Source organism: Oncorhynchus kisutch, linkage group LG16 (assembly GCF_002021735.2).
Source record: "Oncorhynchus kisutch isolate 150728-3 linkage group LG16, Okis_V2, whole genome shotgun sequence".
Classification (NCBI taxonomy): Eukaryota; Metazoa; Chordata; class Actinopteri; order Salmoniformes; family Salmonidae; genus Oncorhynchus; species Oncorhynchus kisutch.
Window position 1 is genome coordinate 1,438,639 of NC_034189.2, and position 17,359 is coordinate 1,455,997.

General features: G+C 39.1%; 2 protein-coding genes across 12 annotated transcripts in view; one reads left to right on the forward strand and one right to left on the reverse strand.

Moving 5' to 3' along the window:
* The window catches only part of LOC109882060 (butyrophilin subfamily 1 member A1-like), a 329,983-nt gene that overhangs the window by 114,390 nt on the left and 198,234 nt on the right, over positions 1–17,359 (reverse strand). The window lies entirely within an intron of this gene.
* LOC109882059 (Fc receptor-like protein 5) overlaps positions 1,311–17,359 on the forward strand; it is a 305,344-nt gene continuing 289,295 nt past the window's right edge. The window contains exons 1-7 of one of the 4 annotated variants that reach the window (XR_004203259.1): positions 1,504–1,556; positions 4,022–4,066; positions 5,686–5,961; positions 7,358–8,346; positions 9,657–9,742; positions 11,169–11,210; positions 11,788–12,429. Coding sequence is in view for 3 of the 4 variants with exons in the window: in XM_031791552.1 (XP_031647412.1) it covers positions 1,532–1,556; positions 4,022–4,066; positions 5,686–5,961; positions 7,358–7,618 (607 nt within the window). In the remaining variant the exon portion in view is untranslated. Of the gene's footprint in view, positions 1,557–4,021; positions 4,067–5,685; positions 5,962–7,357; positions 8,347–9,656; positions 9,743–11,168; positions 11,211–11,787; positions 12,430–17,359 lie in introns of those variants that run through there. The other 3 variants (XM_031791552.1, XM_031791551.1, XM_031791553.1) reach the window with 3 other exon arrangements.

A 17,359-nucleotide genomic window follows, 5' to 3' on the forward strand; every position in this document is an offset into this window, starting at 1 on the left:
ATGTTAAAAATTTGACCCTTGCATTCGCAATATGATAATTTACGGAGGAGCGCGCCCTCCATTTATTGGATTTTTGCTGTGTTACACTTGGCATTTGCCATATGGCATTTGCAATATGTTTTGAATGAAACGGCGTCCAATTGAGTGGTATTGTACATCGTGTATATGTTTCGAACGGTGCCAATAAGATCCCATTCATTTTTGTCCATTTCAGGGGATTTCCTTACATATTTCCCAAAATGTGGGAGCTCACGTGCAGCTGTGTCTCTCTCGCTCTCTCTGTCTTTCTCTCGTTGTCTCTCTCTCTCTCTCTCTCTCTGTCTCTCTGTCTCTCTCTTTCCCGTCTATCTCTTCTATCTATCTATGTTATGTTGCTCTCTCTCTGTCCCTCTCTTCTATATATCCCCCTCTCTCTCCATCTCTAATTATCTAACTCTCTCTGTCCCCCTCTTCTATATATCCCTTTCTAGCTATTTCTCAGTCTCTCTCTGTCGCTCTCTTTCTATTTCTCTCTCTCTCTCTCTATCTCTCTCTCTCTCTCTCTCTCTCTCTCTCTCTCTCTGTCTCTCTCTTTCTCTCTCTTTCTCATCTATTCTCTTCTATCAATCTAGGTTGTGAAGGGTAGTGTCCTCTCTCTCTGTCTGTCTCTCTGTCTCTCTCGCGCTCTCTCTCTGTCCCTCTCTTCTATATATCCCCCCCTCTCTATCGCTATTTATCTAACTCTCTCCCGTCTATCTCTTCTATCTATCTATGTTATGTTGCTCTCTCTCTGTCTCTCTGTCTCATCTCTAATTATCTAACTCTCTCTGTCCCCCTCTTCCATATATCCCTTTCTAGCTATTTCTCAGTCTCTCTCTTTCTCGCTCTCTTTCTATTCCTCTCTCTCCCTCTCTCTCTCTCTCTCTGTCTCTGTCTCTGTCTCTCTCTGTCTCTCTCGCTCTTCCTCTCTGTCTTTCTCTCATTGTCTCTCTCTCTCTTATGTTGTGAAGGGTAGTGTCCTCTCTCTCTGTCTCTCTCTCTCTTTCTCTCTCTCTCTGTCCCCCTCTTCTATATATCCCTTTCTAGCTATTTCTCAGTCTCTCTCTTTCTCGCTCTCTTTCTATTTCTCTCCCTCTCTCTCTCTCTCTCTTTCTCTCTCTCTCTCTCTCTCTCTCTCTCTCTCTCTCTCTCTCTGTCCCTCTCTTCTATATATCTCCCTCTCTATCTCTATTTATCTAACTCTCTCTGTCTCTCTTCTCTCTGTCCCCCTCTTCTATATATCCCTTTCTAAATATTTCTCAATTTTCTCTCTCTCTTTCCATTCCTCTCTATCTCTCTCTCGCTGTCTCTCTTCTCTCTGTCTCTCTCTCTTCTCTATCTCTCTGTGTGTCTCTCTTCTCTCTAGGCCCCTCATTCTTTCACACACATCTTTCACACCTCTCAGTCCTTCTCAAGAGGAAGTATAGATGGGTAGAGAGGAGAGGTGGGTGGGGGGATTGGACAGGCTACAAGTCACTAGAGTTTATATACAGTTAGTGATTGACACGTTGAGATGGAACGCACCTGTCTTCTACTCTGTGAGTTTAATAATATCTAAAAAAAAATATATATATATTTTTCTTTTTTTTTTGTTTAGATATTATTTATATATCTGTATATTTAATATCTGTATGGTTTAATATCTATATAGTTTAATATCTGTATAGTTTAATATCTATATAGTTTAATATCTATATGGTTTAATATCTATATAGTTTAATATCTGTATAGTTTATTTTCTATATGGTTTAATATCTATATGGTTTAATATCTATATAGTTTAATATCTGTATAGTTTAATATCTATATGGTTTAATATCTATATAGTTTAATATCTGTATAGTTTAATATCTGTATAGTTTAATATCTATATAGTTTAATATCTATATAGTTTAATATCTATATAGTTTAATATCTATATAGTTTAATATCTATAAAGTTAAATATCTATATAGTTTAATATCTATATAGTTTAATATCTATATAGTTAAATATCTATATAGTTTAATATCTATATAGTTTAATATCTGTATAGTTTAATATCTGTATGGTTTAATATTTGTAAAGTTTAATATCTATATGTTTTAATATCAACATAATTTATATGCTGTAATATTTTCTATGGTTTAAAATCTGTTAAATATCTGTATAGTTTTACTTCTTAGTGATCCCTTCTCGCGTCAATCCGTTCAACCAAAATGAAAAACAGAAATACTAAATTCATAAAACATACAAGTGTTATACTATGTTATGTTAAGTGTTATGTTATAGGTTTAAAGATGAACTTCTTGTTAATCCTGCCACAGTGTCAGATTTCAAAAAGGCTTTACTGCAAAAGCAAACCATTATCTGAGGACTGTGCCCAGCATACCAACACATGAAAATCAAATTTCAACCCTCCTGGCGCGACACAAAAGTCTCAAATCACGATTTAATTCATGCCTTTCATTCAAAGATCTTCTTCTGTTGGCACTCCAACATGTCCCATAAACATCACAAATGGTCCTTTGGTTCGATAAATTCCATCGTAATATCTCCAAAATGTCCATTTATTTGGCACGTTTGATTCAGAATAACACCGGTTCCAACTCGCACAACAAAATACAAAATATCTAATAAGTAATAAATAATACCTTCATCTTGATCCAAACAGTTCAAACAACTTTTCTAATAAAACTTTAGGTAATGTAATTTAATGTAAATAATTGATCAAATTTAAGACGGGATAAACTATGTTCAATACCAGACGAAAACAATGTGTAGCTTTCTGGTCACGCGCCTCTAACAAACACTTCACTCGAGCCATCATTCTGAACATGGCTACTTCTTAATATCTCGAAAGAAAAACATCAAATAATTTCTAAAGACTGTTGATGTCCAGTGGAAGTGATAAGAACTGCCTTATAAATGTAGATATAGAAATCTCATTGAAAACACCTGAGTAGCAGTTTAATTTGAGCACGCTTTTCATCCGGATGTTAAAATACGACCCCGAAGAAGTTTTAATATCAATACGGTTTAAAAACTCTCCCCACTGTATATATATATGGTTAAAAATCTGTATGGTTTAGTAATGGTTTAATATCTACATAGATTAATATCTACATAGTTTAATATCTACATAGTTTAATATCTATATAGTTTAATATCTATATGGTTTAATATCTATATAGTTTAATATATAGTTTAATATCTATATAGTTTAATATCTACATAGTTTAATATCTATATAGTTTAATATCTATATAGTTTAATATCTATATGGTTTAATATCTATATAGTTTAATATCTATATGGTTTAATATCTATATAGTTTAATATCTATATAGTTTAATATCTATATAGTTTAATATCTATATAGTTTAATATCTGTATGGTTTAATATCTATATAGTTTTATATCTATATGGTTTAATATCTATGATTTTATATATCCTCTTAAAAGGGTGGTTCTGGTAAGCTAATTGTTTAGAAGGTCTTCCATGGATCACTTGAATTTCAGGTCTGGATTTTCTTTTTAATAAGCAGTATTTGATAAAATGCATGACACCTTTGCATTGAATAACACAAATGGCAAAAAATATAGTAAAAAAATGGATCATATGGAATAATATTTTGGAGAGGCTCTCTCTATCTACGAGATATCATGTACCATAGTGATAGTTCTCTCTCTGTGTTTCAGTGTTTACATCATGTACCATAGTGATAGTTCTCTCTCTGTGTTTCAGTGTTTACATCATGTACCATAGTGATAGTTCTCTCTGTGTGTTTCAGTGTTTATATCATGTACCATAGTGATAGTTCTCTCTGTGTGTTTCAGTGTTTACATCATGTACCATAGTGATAGTTCTCTCTGTGTGTTTCAGTGTTTACATCATGCACCATAGTGATAGTTCTCTCTGTGTGTTTCAGTGTTTACATCATGTACCATAGTGATAGTTCTCTCTGTGTGTTTCAGTGTTTATATCATGTACCATAGTGATAGTTCTCTCTGTGTGTTTCAGTACTGTTGAGTACACTGGTTTACTGTAGCCTCGGACAAGGTGGAGGTGAGTACATTTCTCGATATTCATCACCTGTTCTATAATAGTAACATTTCTTCCTGTCTCTTCATTGGTTATGTCTCCAGTCCTTATTATCTTAGTAAAGTAGGCTCCAACTGTTCTGCACCTCCCTGTCTCCCTCCCTCCCTTCCTGTCTCACTCCCTCACTTCCTGTCTCCCTCCCTCCCTGTCTCTCTCCCTCACTGTCTCCCTCCCTGTCTCCCTCCCTCCCTCCCTGTGTCCCTTCCCTCCCTATCTCCCTAACTCCCTGTCTCTCTGTCTGGAGATAGATCTACTATCTCTTTTATATTATGACAGACCAGCTAGATCTACTGTCTCTATTATATTATGGCAGACCAACTAAATCTACTGTCTCTATTATAATATGACAGACCAGCTACATCTACTGTCTCTATTATATTATGGCAGACCAGCTACATCTACTGTCTCTATTATATTATGGCAGACCAGCTAGATCTACTGTCTCTATTATAATATGACAGACCAGCTAGATCTACTGTCTCTATTATATTATGACAGACCAGCTAGATCTACTGTCTCTAATATAAATGACAGACCAGCTAGATCTACTGTCTCTAATATATGTGACAGACCAGCTAGATCTACTGTCTCTATTATATTATGACAGACCAGCTAGATCTACTGTCTCTAATATATATGTGTCACGCCCTGGTCAAAGTATTTTGTGTTTATCTTTATGTATTTGGTCGTTGTCTCTGATTGGGAACCATATTTAGGCAGCCATATTCTTTGAGTTTGTCGTGGGTGATTGTCCTTAGTGTCTTTGTTCCTGCCGCTGTGTTAGTTGACAAGTATAGGCTGTTTCGGTTTTCGTTACGTTTATTGTTTTGTAGTGTTTGTGTTATTTCGTGTTTACGTTTGTTTGATTAAAAATGGATCGCAATCTACACGCTGCGTTTTGGTCCGACCATCCTTCACCACACCTAGAAAGCCGTTACAATATGACAGACCAGCTCGATCTACTGTCTCTGTTGTATTATGACAGACCAGCTCGATCTACTGTCTCTGTTGTATTATGACAGACCAGCTAGATCTACTGTCTCTATTGTATTATGACAGACCAGCTATATCTACTGTCTCTATTATATTATGACAGACCAGCTAGATCTACGGTCTCTATTATATTATGACAGACCAGCTAGATCTACTGTCTCTAATATATATGACAGACCAGCTAGATCTACTGTCTCTAATATATATGACAGACCAGCTAGATCTACTGTCTCTATTATATTATGACAGACCAGCTAGATCTACTGTCTCTAATAAATTATGACAGACCAGGTGTCATGCCCCGACCTTAAAGATCCTTTTCATGTCTCATTTTGGTTTGGTCAGGGTCTAATTTGGGTGGGTATTAAACAGCTACAGAATAGCCTCTCTGCTGTGTTTCAGCATCTCTGTTAGAATAAAAAGCGTTGTCTCCAGATCTCAGGATAGTATCCTCCCCTCATCACCAGGTTAAACAGATAGAGAATAGCCTCTCTGTTAGAATATTTTATAATTTACTTCGACAATGCAACTTCCTCTCTCTCTCTCTCTCTCTCCCTCTCTCTCTCTATCTCTCTTTCTCTCTTTCTCAGATTTCTCTCTTCCAGCCTCTCTGAGTGTCAGTCCTGACAGATCTCAGTTCTTTGAATATGAATCTGTCTTTCTGAGCTGTGAGGTTCAGGGGAACTCTGCTGGATGGAGAGTGGTGAGGAACACATTGAGAGGAAACCTTTCAGAGTGTAATACTGATTGGGGAGAACAACAAGGGTCTTCATGCATCGTGTCACTAATGCCATCAGACAGTGGAGTGTACTGGTGTGAGTCTGGGTCTGGAGAACACAGCAATGCTGTCAACATCACAGTACATGGTATGTCCACAAACACCATCTACTGACATTATAGTGTTTCGTGGTTCATCTAGTTTCAGATAGCTGATCTTATGTTTATAAAGTGGGGAGAACAAGTATTTGGCACACTGCTGATTTTTCAGGTTTTCCTACGTACAAAGCATGTAGCGGTCTCTAATTTTTAATCATAGGTACACTTCAACTGTGAGAGACGGAATCTACAACAAAAATCCATAAATCACATTGTATGATTTTTAAGTAATTAAGGAGCTTAATTAAGGATTAATTAAGATTAATTAAGGAGCTGTGATCCTGGAGAGTCCTGTTTGTATATGATGTTTATATATTATATACAGCTGGAGCTGTGATCCTGGAGAGACCTGTTTATATATGATGTTTATATATTATATACAGCTGGAGCTGTGATCCTGGAGAGTCCTGTTTATATATGATGTTTATATATTATATACAGCTGGAGCTGTGATCCTGGAGAGTCCTGTTTATATATTATATACAGCTGGAGCTGTGATCCTGGAGTGACCTGTTTATATATTATATACAGCTGGTGCTGTGATCCTGGAGAGACCTGTTTATATATGATGTTTATATATTATATACAGCTGGAGCTGTGATCCTGGAGAGTCCTGTTTATATATTATATACAGCTGGAGCTGTGATCCTGGAGTGACCTGTTTATATATTATATACAGCTGGTGCTGTGATCCTGGAGTGACCTGTTTATATATTATATACAGCTGGAGCTGTGATCCTGGAGTGACCTGTTTATATATTATATACAGCTGGTGCTGTGATCCTGGAGAGTCCTGTTTGTATATGATGTTTATATATTATATACAGCTGGAGCTGTGATCCTGGAGTGACCTGTTTATATATTATATACAGCTGGTGCTGTGATCCTGGAGAGTCCTGTTTGTATATGATGTTTATATATTATATACAGCTGGAGCTGTGATCCTGGAGAGACCTGTTTATATATGATGTTTATATATTATATACAGCTGGAGCTGTGATCCTGGAGAGTCCTGTTTATATATGATGTTTATATATTATATACAGCTGGAGCTGTGATCCTGGAGAGTCCTGTTTATATATTATATACAGCTGGAGCTGTGATCCTGGAGTGACCTGTTTATATATTATATACAGCTGGAGCTGTGATCCTGGAGAGACCTGTTTATATATGATGTTTATATATTATATACAGCTGGAGCTGTGATCCTGGAGAGTCCTGTTTATATATTATACACATCCTGGGGATCAATAATCTGAATCTGGTGTAGGCTGGTAGAACAAATCAAATTTTAACTCAGACTGGAATATATTACAAGAGAACAGATATCAGACTGACCAGATCATGTTTCTCTCTCCCTCTCTTTCTCAATTATATTTAATCCAGCATTTCTGAGTGTCAGTCCTGACAGATCTCAGTTCTTTAAATATGAGTCTGTCTCTCTGAGCTGTGAGGTTCAGGGGAACTCTGCTGGATGGATACTGAAGAGATACACAGTCTCTGGGGAGCGTTCAGATTGTGGAGGAAACTGGGGAAAGCAACAAGGGTCTTCATGCAACGTGTCACTAACACCATCACACAGTGGAAAGTACTGGTGTGAGTCTGGGTCTGGAGAACACAGCAATGCTGTCAACATCACAGTACATGGTATGTCCACAAACACCATCTACTAACATTATAGTGTTTAGTGGTTCATCTGGTTTCAGAGAGCTGATGTTATGTTAATATATGATGTTTATATATTATATACAGCTGGTGCTGTGATCCTGGAGAGACCTGTTTATATATGATGTTTATATATTATATACAGCTGGAGCTGTGATCCTGGAGAGACCTGTTTATATATTATATACAGCTGGAGCTGTGATCCTGGAGAGACCTGTTTATATATGATGTTTATATATTATATACAGCTGGAGCTGTGATCCTGGAGAGACCTGTTTATATATTATATACAGCTGGAGCTGTGATCCTGGAGAGACCTGTTTATATATGATGTTTATATATTATATACAGCTGGAGCTGTGATCCTGGAGAGACCTGTTTATATATGATGTTTATATATTATATACAGCTGGAGCTGTGATCCTGGAGAGACCTGTTTATATATGATGTTTATATATTATATACAGCTGGAGCTGTGATCCTGGAGAGCCCTGCCCTTCCTGTGACTGAGGGAGATTCTGTGACTCTGCGCTGCAGATATCAGGGAACTCCCTCTGACCTCACAGCTGTTTTCTACAAAGATGGATCCCTCATCAGGGCTGAGTCTTCAGGAGAGATGACCATCCCTGCAGTATCCAAGTCAGATGAAGGACTCTACAAGTGTTCCAGCTCTAAAGGAGAATCACCAGAGAGCTGGATGACAGTGACAGGTGAGAATATGACAAACCATATGAAAAGCCCTTAGCTGTGGTATATTGGCCATATACCACACCCCCTGAGAATATGACAAACCATAAGAAAAGCCCTTAGCCGTGGTATATTGGCCATATACCACACCCCCTGAGAATATGACAAACCATAAGAAAAGTTCTTAGCCGTGGTATATTGGCCATATACCACACCCCCTGAGAATATGACAAACCATAAGAAAAGCCCTTAGCCGTGGTATATTGGCCATATACCACACCCCCTGAGAATATGACAAACCATAAGAAAAGCCCTTAGCCGTGGTATATTGGCCATATACCACACCCCCTGAGAATATGACAAACCATAAGAAAAGCCCTTTCCATGGTATATTGTCCATATACCACACCCCCTCAGGGTTATTACTTAGATGGTTACTGACGTGGTAGTTACTTGTATTTACAATGTAGTTGCTGTAACTAACCATGAAAATATCAAATCAAATTGTATTAGTCACATGCACTGAATACAACAGTAAATATCCTGGGTATAGACCTTTCAGTGAAATGCTGACTTACAAGCCCCTAACCAACAATGCATTTTTTCAAAAAATATGGTTAAGAATAAGAGATAAAAGTAACAAGTAATTAAAGCAGAAGTAAAAAATAACAATATATACATGGGGGTGCCGGTACAGAGTCAATGTTGAGGTAGTATGTACCTGTAGGTAGAGTTAACTAAAGTGACTAGATGACAACAGAGAGTGGCAGTGGTGTGGAGAGGGGAGGGGGGCAAAGTGAATAGTCTGGGTAGCCATTTGACTAGATGTTTGGGAGTCTTATGGCTTGGGGGTAAAAACTGTTGAGAAGCCTTTTTGTCCTAGACTTGGCACTCCGGTACCGCTTGCCATGCGGAAGTAGAGAGAACAGTCTATGACTGGAGTGGCTGGAGTCTTTGACAATTTTTAGGGCCTTCCTCTGACACTGCCTAGTACAGAGGCAGGAAGCTTGGTCCCAGCAATGTACTGGGCCATACGTACTACCCTCTGTAGTGTTTTGCGGTCAGAGGCCGAGCAGTTGTCATACCAGGCAGTGATGCAACCAGTCAGGTTGCTCTCAATGTAGAACCTTTTGAGGATTTGAGGACCCATGCCAAATTTGTCAGTCTCCAGTATAAATATACTGCACATTTTACACGTGTGTGTGTGTGTATGTATATTTGTGTGTGTCTGTGTATATGGGTGTGTATTTTTATGTCTCTCTCCAGCACCATCTCCAGTGTTGTCCATGTCTCTACCAGCACCATCTCCAGTGTTGTCCATGTCTCTACCCAGGCTGCTCTGTAGTCTACTGGTGGGGTCTCCCTACCTGCTGGTGACCATCATACTGCTGGTGAAAGGCTGCAGGAGCAGGACTCAAGGTGAGAACCTGAGTTTATACAGGATCGCCTCATTCCAACAGAATACCTGTTGTAAATAGGAATAATATAAAAATGACTCACAATTCTGCAGTAGTTCTGACTGAGTTATGTTTTAAAGTGCTGATAACTATCTCTGACTGAGTCAGGTTGTAAAGTGTTGATAACTCGCTCTAATTGAACCATGTTGTAAAGTGTTGATAACTGTAGCTCTGATTGAACCATGTTGTAAAGTGTTGATAACTGTAGCTCTGATTGAACCATGTTGTAAAGTGCTGATAACTGTAGCTCTGATTGAACCATGTTGTAAAGTGCTGATAACTGTAGCTCTGATTGAACCATGTTGTAAAGTGCTGATAACTGTAGCTCTGATTGAACCATGTTGTAAAGTGCTGATAACTGTAGCTCTGATTGAACCATGTTGTAAAGTGTTGATAACTAGCTCTGATTGTACCATGTTGTTAGTGTTGAAAACTGTGTCACGCCTGCTCCCTATCTGGCGCTCGATTGCCTTCGTTACAGCATCACAGCACTCACCTGGACTAATTTCGTGTTTTTTCGTGTTTTGATTGCCTTCCCTATTTCGGTCTGCTTCCCTGTATGTTGCCTGTACGTTAATGTCATTGTGTGTTCCTGTCCAGATGCTGTTCTTTCCTGTTCCATGTCCGTTATTCATTAAATGTTCACTTCCTGTACCTTCTTCTATCCCGGCGTGGATCCATACCATTAACAGAAGCATCTGGGATTGGCAACGGTGTGTCTGGGTGCTGTCGCTGAGGGAACCGGGGGTGCCTTAGCTAGCTTGTAGGGATTCCACACGTTAGCTGGCTCGGCTGATGCCACACGTCATGCTTCAGCCGGCCATCAGGCTCCCACGTCTGGGCGGGATTGTCAGGCTCACATGCCTCTGCATGTTCATCGGGCTTCTCATCCCAGCCGTCCAGTGCCCATGCATCCATGCACCCAGGTGGAATGCTGGGTGGCGCCCCTAGAAGGGTGGTACTGTCACGCCTGCTCCCGCTCTCCTTCTCTGGTGCTCGAGGGTGCCAGACTTCATTATGCACACCTGTCACCATCGTTACGCGCTTCATCAACGGTCACCATCACGCAGCGCATCATTGGACTCACCTTTACTCCTTTCGTTTTTTGATTGCCTTCCCTATTTCATCTCCTGTGTACCAGCATTAATGTCATTGTGTGTTCCTGTCCTGTTCCGATATTCATTAAATGTTCCCTCCCTGTACCTGCTTCTCGTCCCCGGCATCGATCCTTACAGATTGAACCATGTTGTTACGTGTTGATAAGTGTATCTCTGATTGAACCATGTTGTTAAGTGTTGATAACTGTAGATCTGATTGAACCATGTTGTAAAGTGTTGATAACTGTAGATCTGATTGAACCATGTTGTTAAGTGTTGATAACTGTTTAGGTGAAACCAGGGTACCCAGGAAGACCCACCAAGACCAGTTAGGTGAGTTTCTATCTTACAACACAACAGCTGCAGGGTCACAATATGGTATTCTGATCACAGTGTATACTATATTATGTTACCTCTTAGTAGAAGTAAGAGGAGAAAATAGCCCAGGTATTGTTAAGTAGTAAATATCCTGGGTATTGATAAGGAGTAAATAACCCTGGTATTGATAAGGAGTAAATAGCCCAGGAATTGATAAGGAGTCAATATCCCTGGTATTGATAAGGTGTAAATATCCTGGGTATTGATGAGCAGTAAATAGCCCAGGTATTGATAATGAGTAAATATTGGTGGTACTGGTACCGGTACTGTTGCCCAGGTACTGATATTTAGTAAATAAACCTGGTATTAATAAATTGTAAATAACCCCTGTATTGATAAGGAGTAAATAACCCAGGTATTGATAAGGGAGAGCTGGACATAAACTAGAGCCTCATTGGAAATAATTTGATATGATTCTAAGTAGCACAGTATTGAATAGTAAATCATCTGATATGATTTACATTTCTAAGTGGTTCTGTATTGGATAAGTAAATACATGGCCACACTGATGAACTACTTCTGTGTTGAACAGGTGATCGTGTTGAAGAAGAGTGAGGCTGAGATCACCTGATCACCATAACAACCATCAGAATGGAACTCATGGAATTCTAATATAGAACTGTGAGTCACAATGCTGTATGTTGTTACATTGTAGCTCCACCTGCTGGAACAATAGTGGCATTTGATCAAATGTGATCTATTAACTGATACATGTATTATTCTGATTGGAATGCGTTTTAATATAATGTGTGTTGTATTATTCATTCAGCAGCTGTCCTTTAACATCAGTCATATACTGGTCATATACTGTATAGCATTATGGTTGATACATTGTAAATGCCTTCACTTCTCATGTCTATACAGATCAACTGATAGGTGTTGTGGTTCAGGCATTATTGTTACAGGTTCAGTATAATGTTATACCGTTACATGTTACAGAGAGAGAAAACATACAGGAGAGGGGAATTCACTTATTATAATTATTTACTACATTTTCCCATTTTGGTCTCTATAGTAGTTCTTCATAATTTGATTTGATTTAAACATTAAACTAATTGTTTCATTGTGCTTGTTTTGTGCAAAATGATAATTATTTTTCAATGAATAATCTCAGTAAAGTATTAATTTTGTCTTTGTAGCATATAGAATAAATTAATAATTTTCCTTAATCATGTATCCTGTTTTTGAATTTGTTCTGAATGCTCCATTCCAGGTTCCCCCTACAGCCCCCAGGGCCTTGAGTATCTTCTAAATGCTCCATTCCAGGTTCCCCCTACAGCCTCCAGGGCCTTGAGTATCTTCTAAATACTCCATTCCAGGTTCCCCCTACAGCCCCCAGGGCCTTGAGTATCTTCTAAATCCTCCATTCCAGGTTCCCCCTACAGCCCACAGGGCATTGAGTATCTTCTAAATGCTCCATTCCAGGTTCCCCCTTACAGCCCCCAGGGCCTTGAGTATCTTCTAAATTCTAAGTATCTTCTAAAAAATCCAGAAAACCAGTATTTGGTCAATAACAAAAGTTTATCTCAATACTTTGTTATATGCCCTTTGTTGGCAATGACAGAGGTCAAACGTTTTCTGTAAGTCTTCACAAGGTTTTCACACACTGTTGCTGGTATTTTGGCCCATTCCTCCATGCAGATCTCCTCTAGAGCAGTGATGTTTTGGGGCTGTTGCTGGGCAACATGGACTTTCAACTCCCTCCAAAGATTTTCTATGGGGACGAGATCTGGAGACTGGCTAGGCCACTCCAGGACCTTGAAATGCTTCTTACGAAGCCACTCCTTCGTTGCCCGGGCGGTGTGTTTGGGATCGTTGTCATGCTGAAAGATATATATATATCTTGAGTATATCTCTAATATTGAATTATTCCTGAATCATTAGATAAGTATCATGCAGCAACATAAAATGAGTGTAATTCATGCCAACAAAGCCACGACACGACACAACACAACACTAAACAATACAGAAATTGCACTATAACGATGACAATGTTGGTTTTCATCAAGGATCTGTCTGTAATTGCTCCGTTCATCTGTCCCTCGATCCTGACTAGTCTCCCAGTCCCTGCCACTGAAAAACTTCCCCCAGCATGATGCTGCCACCACAATGCTTAACCATAGGGATGGTGCCACCACCATGCTTCACTGTAGTGATGCTGCCACCACCAGGTTTCCTCCAAACATGACTTTCAGGCCAGAGAGTTAAATCTTATTCATCAAACGAGAGAATCTTGATTCTGGTCTGAGAGTCTTTAGGTGCCTTTTGGCAAACTCAAAGAGGGCTGTCATGTGCAGAGTACTGAGGAGTGGCTTCCGTCTGGCCATTCCACCATAAAGGCCTGATTGGTGGAAGGCTGCAGAGATGGTTGTCCTTCTGGAAGTTTTCCACATCTCAAGGATGGTCAATGGAAACAGGATGGACCTGAGCTCAATTTCAAGTTTTATAGCAAAGGGTCTGAATGGTAAATATAATACAATTACAATAATATGTAAATAACATATTTCTGTTTTCAAGTTTTTATAAATTTGCAAAAAAACAAAATAAAACTGTTTTCACTATGTCATTATGGGGTATTGTGTGTTTACTGCGCGTCACATAATAATTTAGCAATTTGCTTAATTTTTTTACATAGTTATTACACACTGATTACACTGATTCACTCGTATTTCATATGTCACAATGATTCATCGATACAAATATGCTATGATGCTGGTAAAGTTGTCTCGCGCACCAACAGTGCTGGTCATAAAATGTGGCTAACTCAAGGATGCAAACAATGTTCTTCCCCAAAAACAAAATGACAATCTGTTTTAGTAGCTATAGTTAGCTAGCTAACTATCTAGCTAGGTGTCATCATCTAAAATAAACCTAATTTATAAGACAGTTCTTATTTGATTAATGTTGGTCGGACCCATCTATGTGAAGCTAGCCACAATAAGGATTAGCCACAATAGTGGACTTTGTGTTTAGCCTTCAAAATAAAAGTATGTCATTGACTGTGATGCAAATTAATACAAATAGTATACTAAACAAGGTTGGAATGTGATATAAAATCAACCAAATAAAATAATTTGTTAATTTGACAAAAATCTGTTGAATTTACTCTGGATGTATTAGACTTCAGAATTGCATTGGGGGCTTATATTATTATTATTATGATACTTATTTCACTGTACAGCCTTACCTATGGATTGTAGATCAATGACATGGGGTATCAGTCTACTCAGTGACACCCAGAGAACAGCGTAGTTCTTATTGGGGTGGCAGGTAGCCCAATGGTTAAAGCATTGGGCCAGTAACCAAAAAGGTTGCTGGATCGAATCCCCGAGCTGACAATGTAAAAATATGTCGTTCTACCCCTGAACAAGGCAGTTATCCCACTGATCACCGGTAGGGCATCATTGTAAATAAGAATTTGCTCTTAACTGACTTGCCTAGTTAAATAAAAAAATGTTTTGTGGGACTCTGAAACAACTGAATTGAGCAACATGTCTTGTCAACCTATCTGTATTGAACACTATTCCAGAGGAAAAACATGTTGAGAAAAAATATATTGGGTATTGAGTAGACTGATATTCAATTTCATTGATCCCCACTCCTTAGGTAAAGCTGTACAGTGCAATATGAATGTCAATACACACAATAGGCTGACTGGGGAGGTGATTTCACACAGTCACAGTCCAGCGATGAGAGCTACAACGCTAATATTTGCGGAAACTCTTCACAGTTGTGTTCTGTGGGTGTCACCGAGTAGACTGATTCCCCATTTCATTGGTTCACATTCCAACCTTGTTAACACTATCTAGTCTAAATATTGCACGATTCCACCAATTGTAACCCTCTGCATCAAATTTCAAAGAGGTAATTTTATTTTGAAGGCAAACAGCAAATTCCACTATTATGCCTAATCCTTATTGTGGCTTCCTTCACAACACATAACCCGGTCCGATCGAGCCTCACTAGCCAGATGAAGCTAGCTGGCTGCTTATAACGTTAGCTTTGGACAACAGGGTTAAGTAGCTGGCTAGCAATTTATTTTCATTAACTGAAGTTCATTTCCAAAAGGCGAACAACAAGTGGCTACCTAGCTAATACTCACGAGGATTGGGATTAGGGTGAGGCACATGTCAAATTGTGTTATTTGACGTGTATGAAGGGGAAAGGGACCAAATTATTAGGGTGAGGCACATGGGCTACTAGACAACATACCCTTAGTATTACTTTCTTAGCTACAGCTACATATCTACCTGGCATATTACATCATTATGCAGCAGCATACAATACATTTTTGGAGGTGGCGGTTCTTGTGTCATTCTCTGGATTTACGGTGCTTTCTGAAAAAAAAACCTGATGTCAGTGATCTTCCGGTCAGAGCTCTCGACTTGGAATTAGATTTTGAAAGCACGATGTTGAAATGATCAGTCCAATCAAAGCTACGGTAGATATAGCGGGAATTTAATTTGTCTGCGGCCAGTGACCTTGAGCCTTCTTGGATGGGCACTTCTAATGTAAATCTATGGCAGCACCCAAGGGGCTTGAACTTTCTAGCTCTCCCTGTAGATTTTGAGGTGACGTATTGTCCCCCTGAGTGACAGAACAATAGCCACTGCCATCTAGTGGACAGATGATGATACAACACATGGAACACTGCCATCTAGTGGTTAAATCAGGATACAACACATAGAACCACTTGGTCTAGGAAGCTTTATTTGGTAAGTTGGCACCATAAACTGGTGTTGCTCAAGATAAACACACACAATTACATTATAGAAATATCCAATTGGACATAAACAATTACTATATAAAACACATTGAAGACTTTACAATCATTCATCATGGACAAAACACTACAACTTTCCTTCTGTTAGTAGTAATGAAGCCTTTACATCATTCATCATGGACAAAACACTACAACTGTCCATCTGTTAGTAGTAATGAAGCCTTTACATCATTCATCATGGACATAACACTACAACTTTCCTTCTGTTAGTAGTAATGGAGCCTTTACAACTGATACTGTCAGCTGGTTCCAGTCAGTGGTGTCTGTATGTTCTCATGATAAACTAACTCTTTTTGCTGATAGTTCCAGTCAGTGGTGTCTGTATGTTCTCATGATAAACCAAGTCTTGTTTTTGATGGTTCCAGTCAGTGGTGTTTTTAAAATTTATTTCTTTACCTTTATTTTACTAGGCAAGTCAGTTAAGAACAAATTCTTATTTTCAATGACGGCCTAGGAACAGCCTGTTCAGGGGCAGAACGACAGATTTTGTACCTTGTCAGCTCAGGGATTTGAACTTGCAACCTTGCGGTTACTAGTCCAATGCTCTAACCACTAGGCTACCCTGCCGCCCCAGAGATAAACTAACTCTAACTCTGTTGATGGAGGTCAAGGCCGCAGCATCTAAAGAGAAGTACATGATAAACTAACTCTAACTCTGTTGTGGAAACTTCACACCTCTCTGTTGCTGTTGATGGCGGTCAAGGCTGCAGCGTCTAAAGATAAGTGTGTTGGTGTGAAAAAGGGAGGAGGGAGAGAGAAGAGAAGAGAAAGGAGAAGTAAAGAGATGGACTGACAGGGTTGTGGTTATTCACCGCTGCTGAAGAGAGCATCTTTTTCCATCCACCATGACGTTCTGATGAACAGGGTCACTAGGTAAAGAGAGAGGAGAGAGAGATGAGTGAGGGACAGAGGAGCTGATCCAGTCTACTACAGTGAAGACCTCCAACACCATGATGTTCTGATGAACAGGGTCACTAGGTAAAGAGAGAGGAGAGAGAGATGAGTGAGGGACAGAGGAGCTGATCCAGTCTACTACAGTGAAGACCTCCAACACCACAGGAACAGTTATAGACCCCAACATGTCTCAGTTAATGTGTAGGTAGATACATTTATACACCCCAACATACAGTCCAATTATAATGACTGATACAACCATGTGTTTGACTGGTGTTTTAAGTGTTTAGAAGTCTGAATGTACATCATACAGTATGCGAAGGTTCCCATGGAGACTAAAATAGACCGTGCTGCAGCAGTCAACAAAGGGGAGGGGGTGTGGGTGATGTTGTTCACAAATAGCTCTAACCTCAAACAGCCACAGATC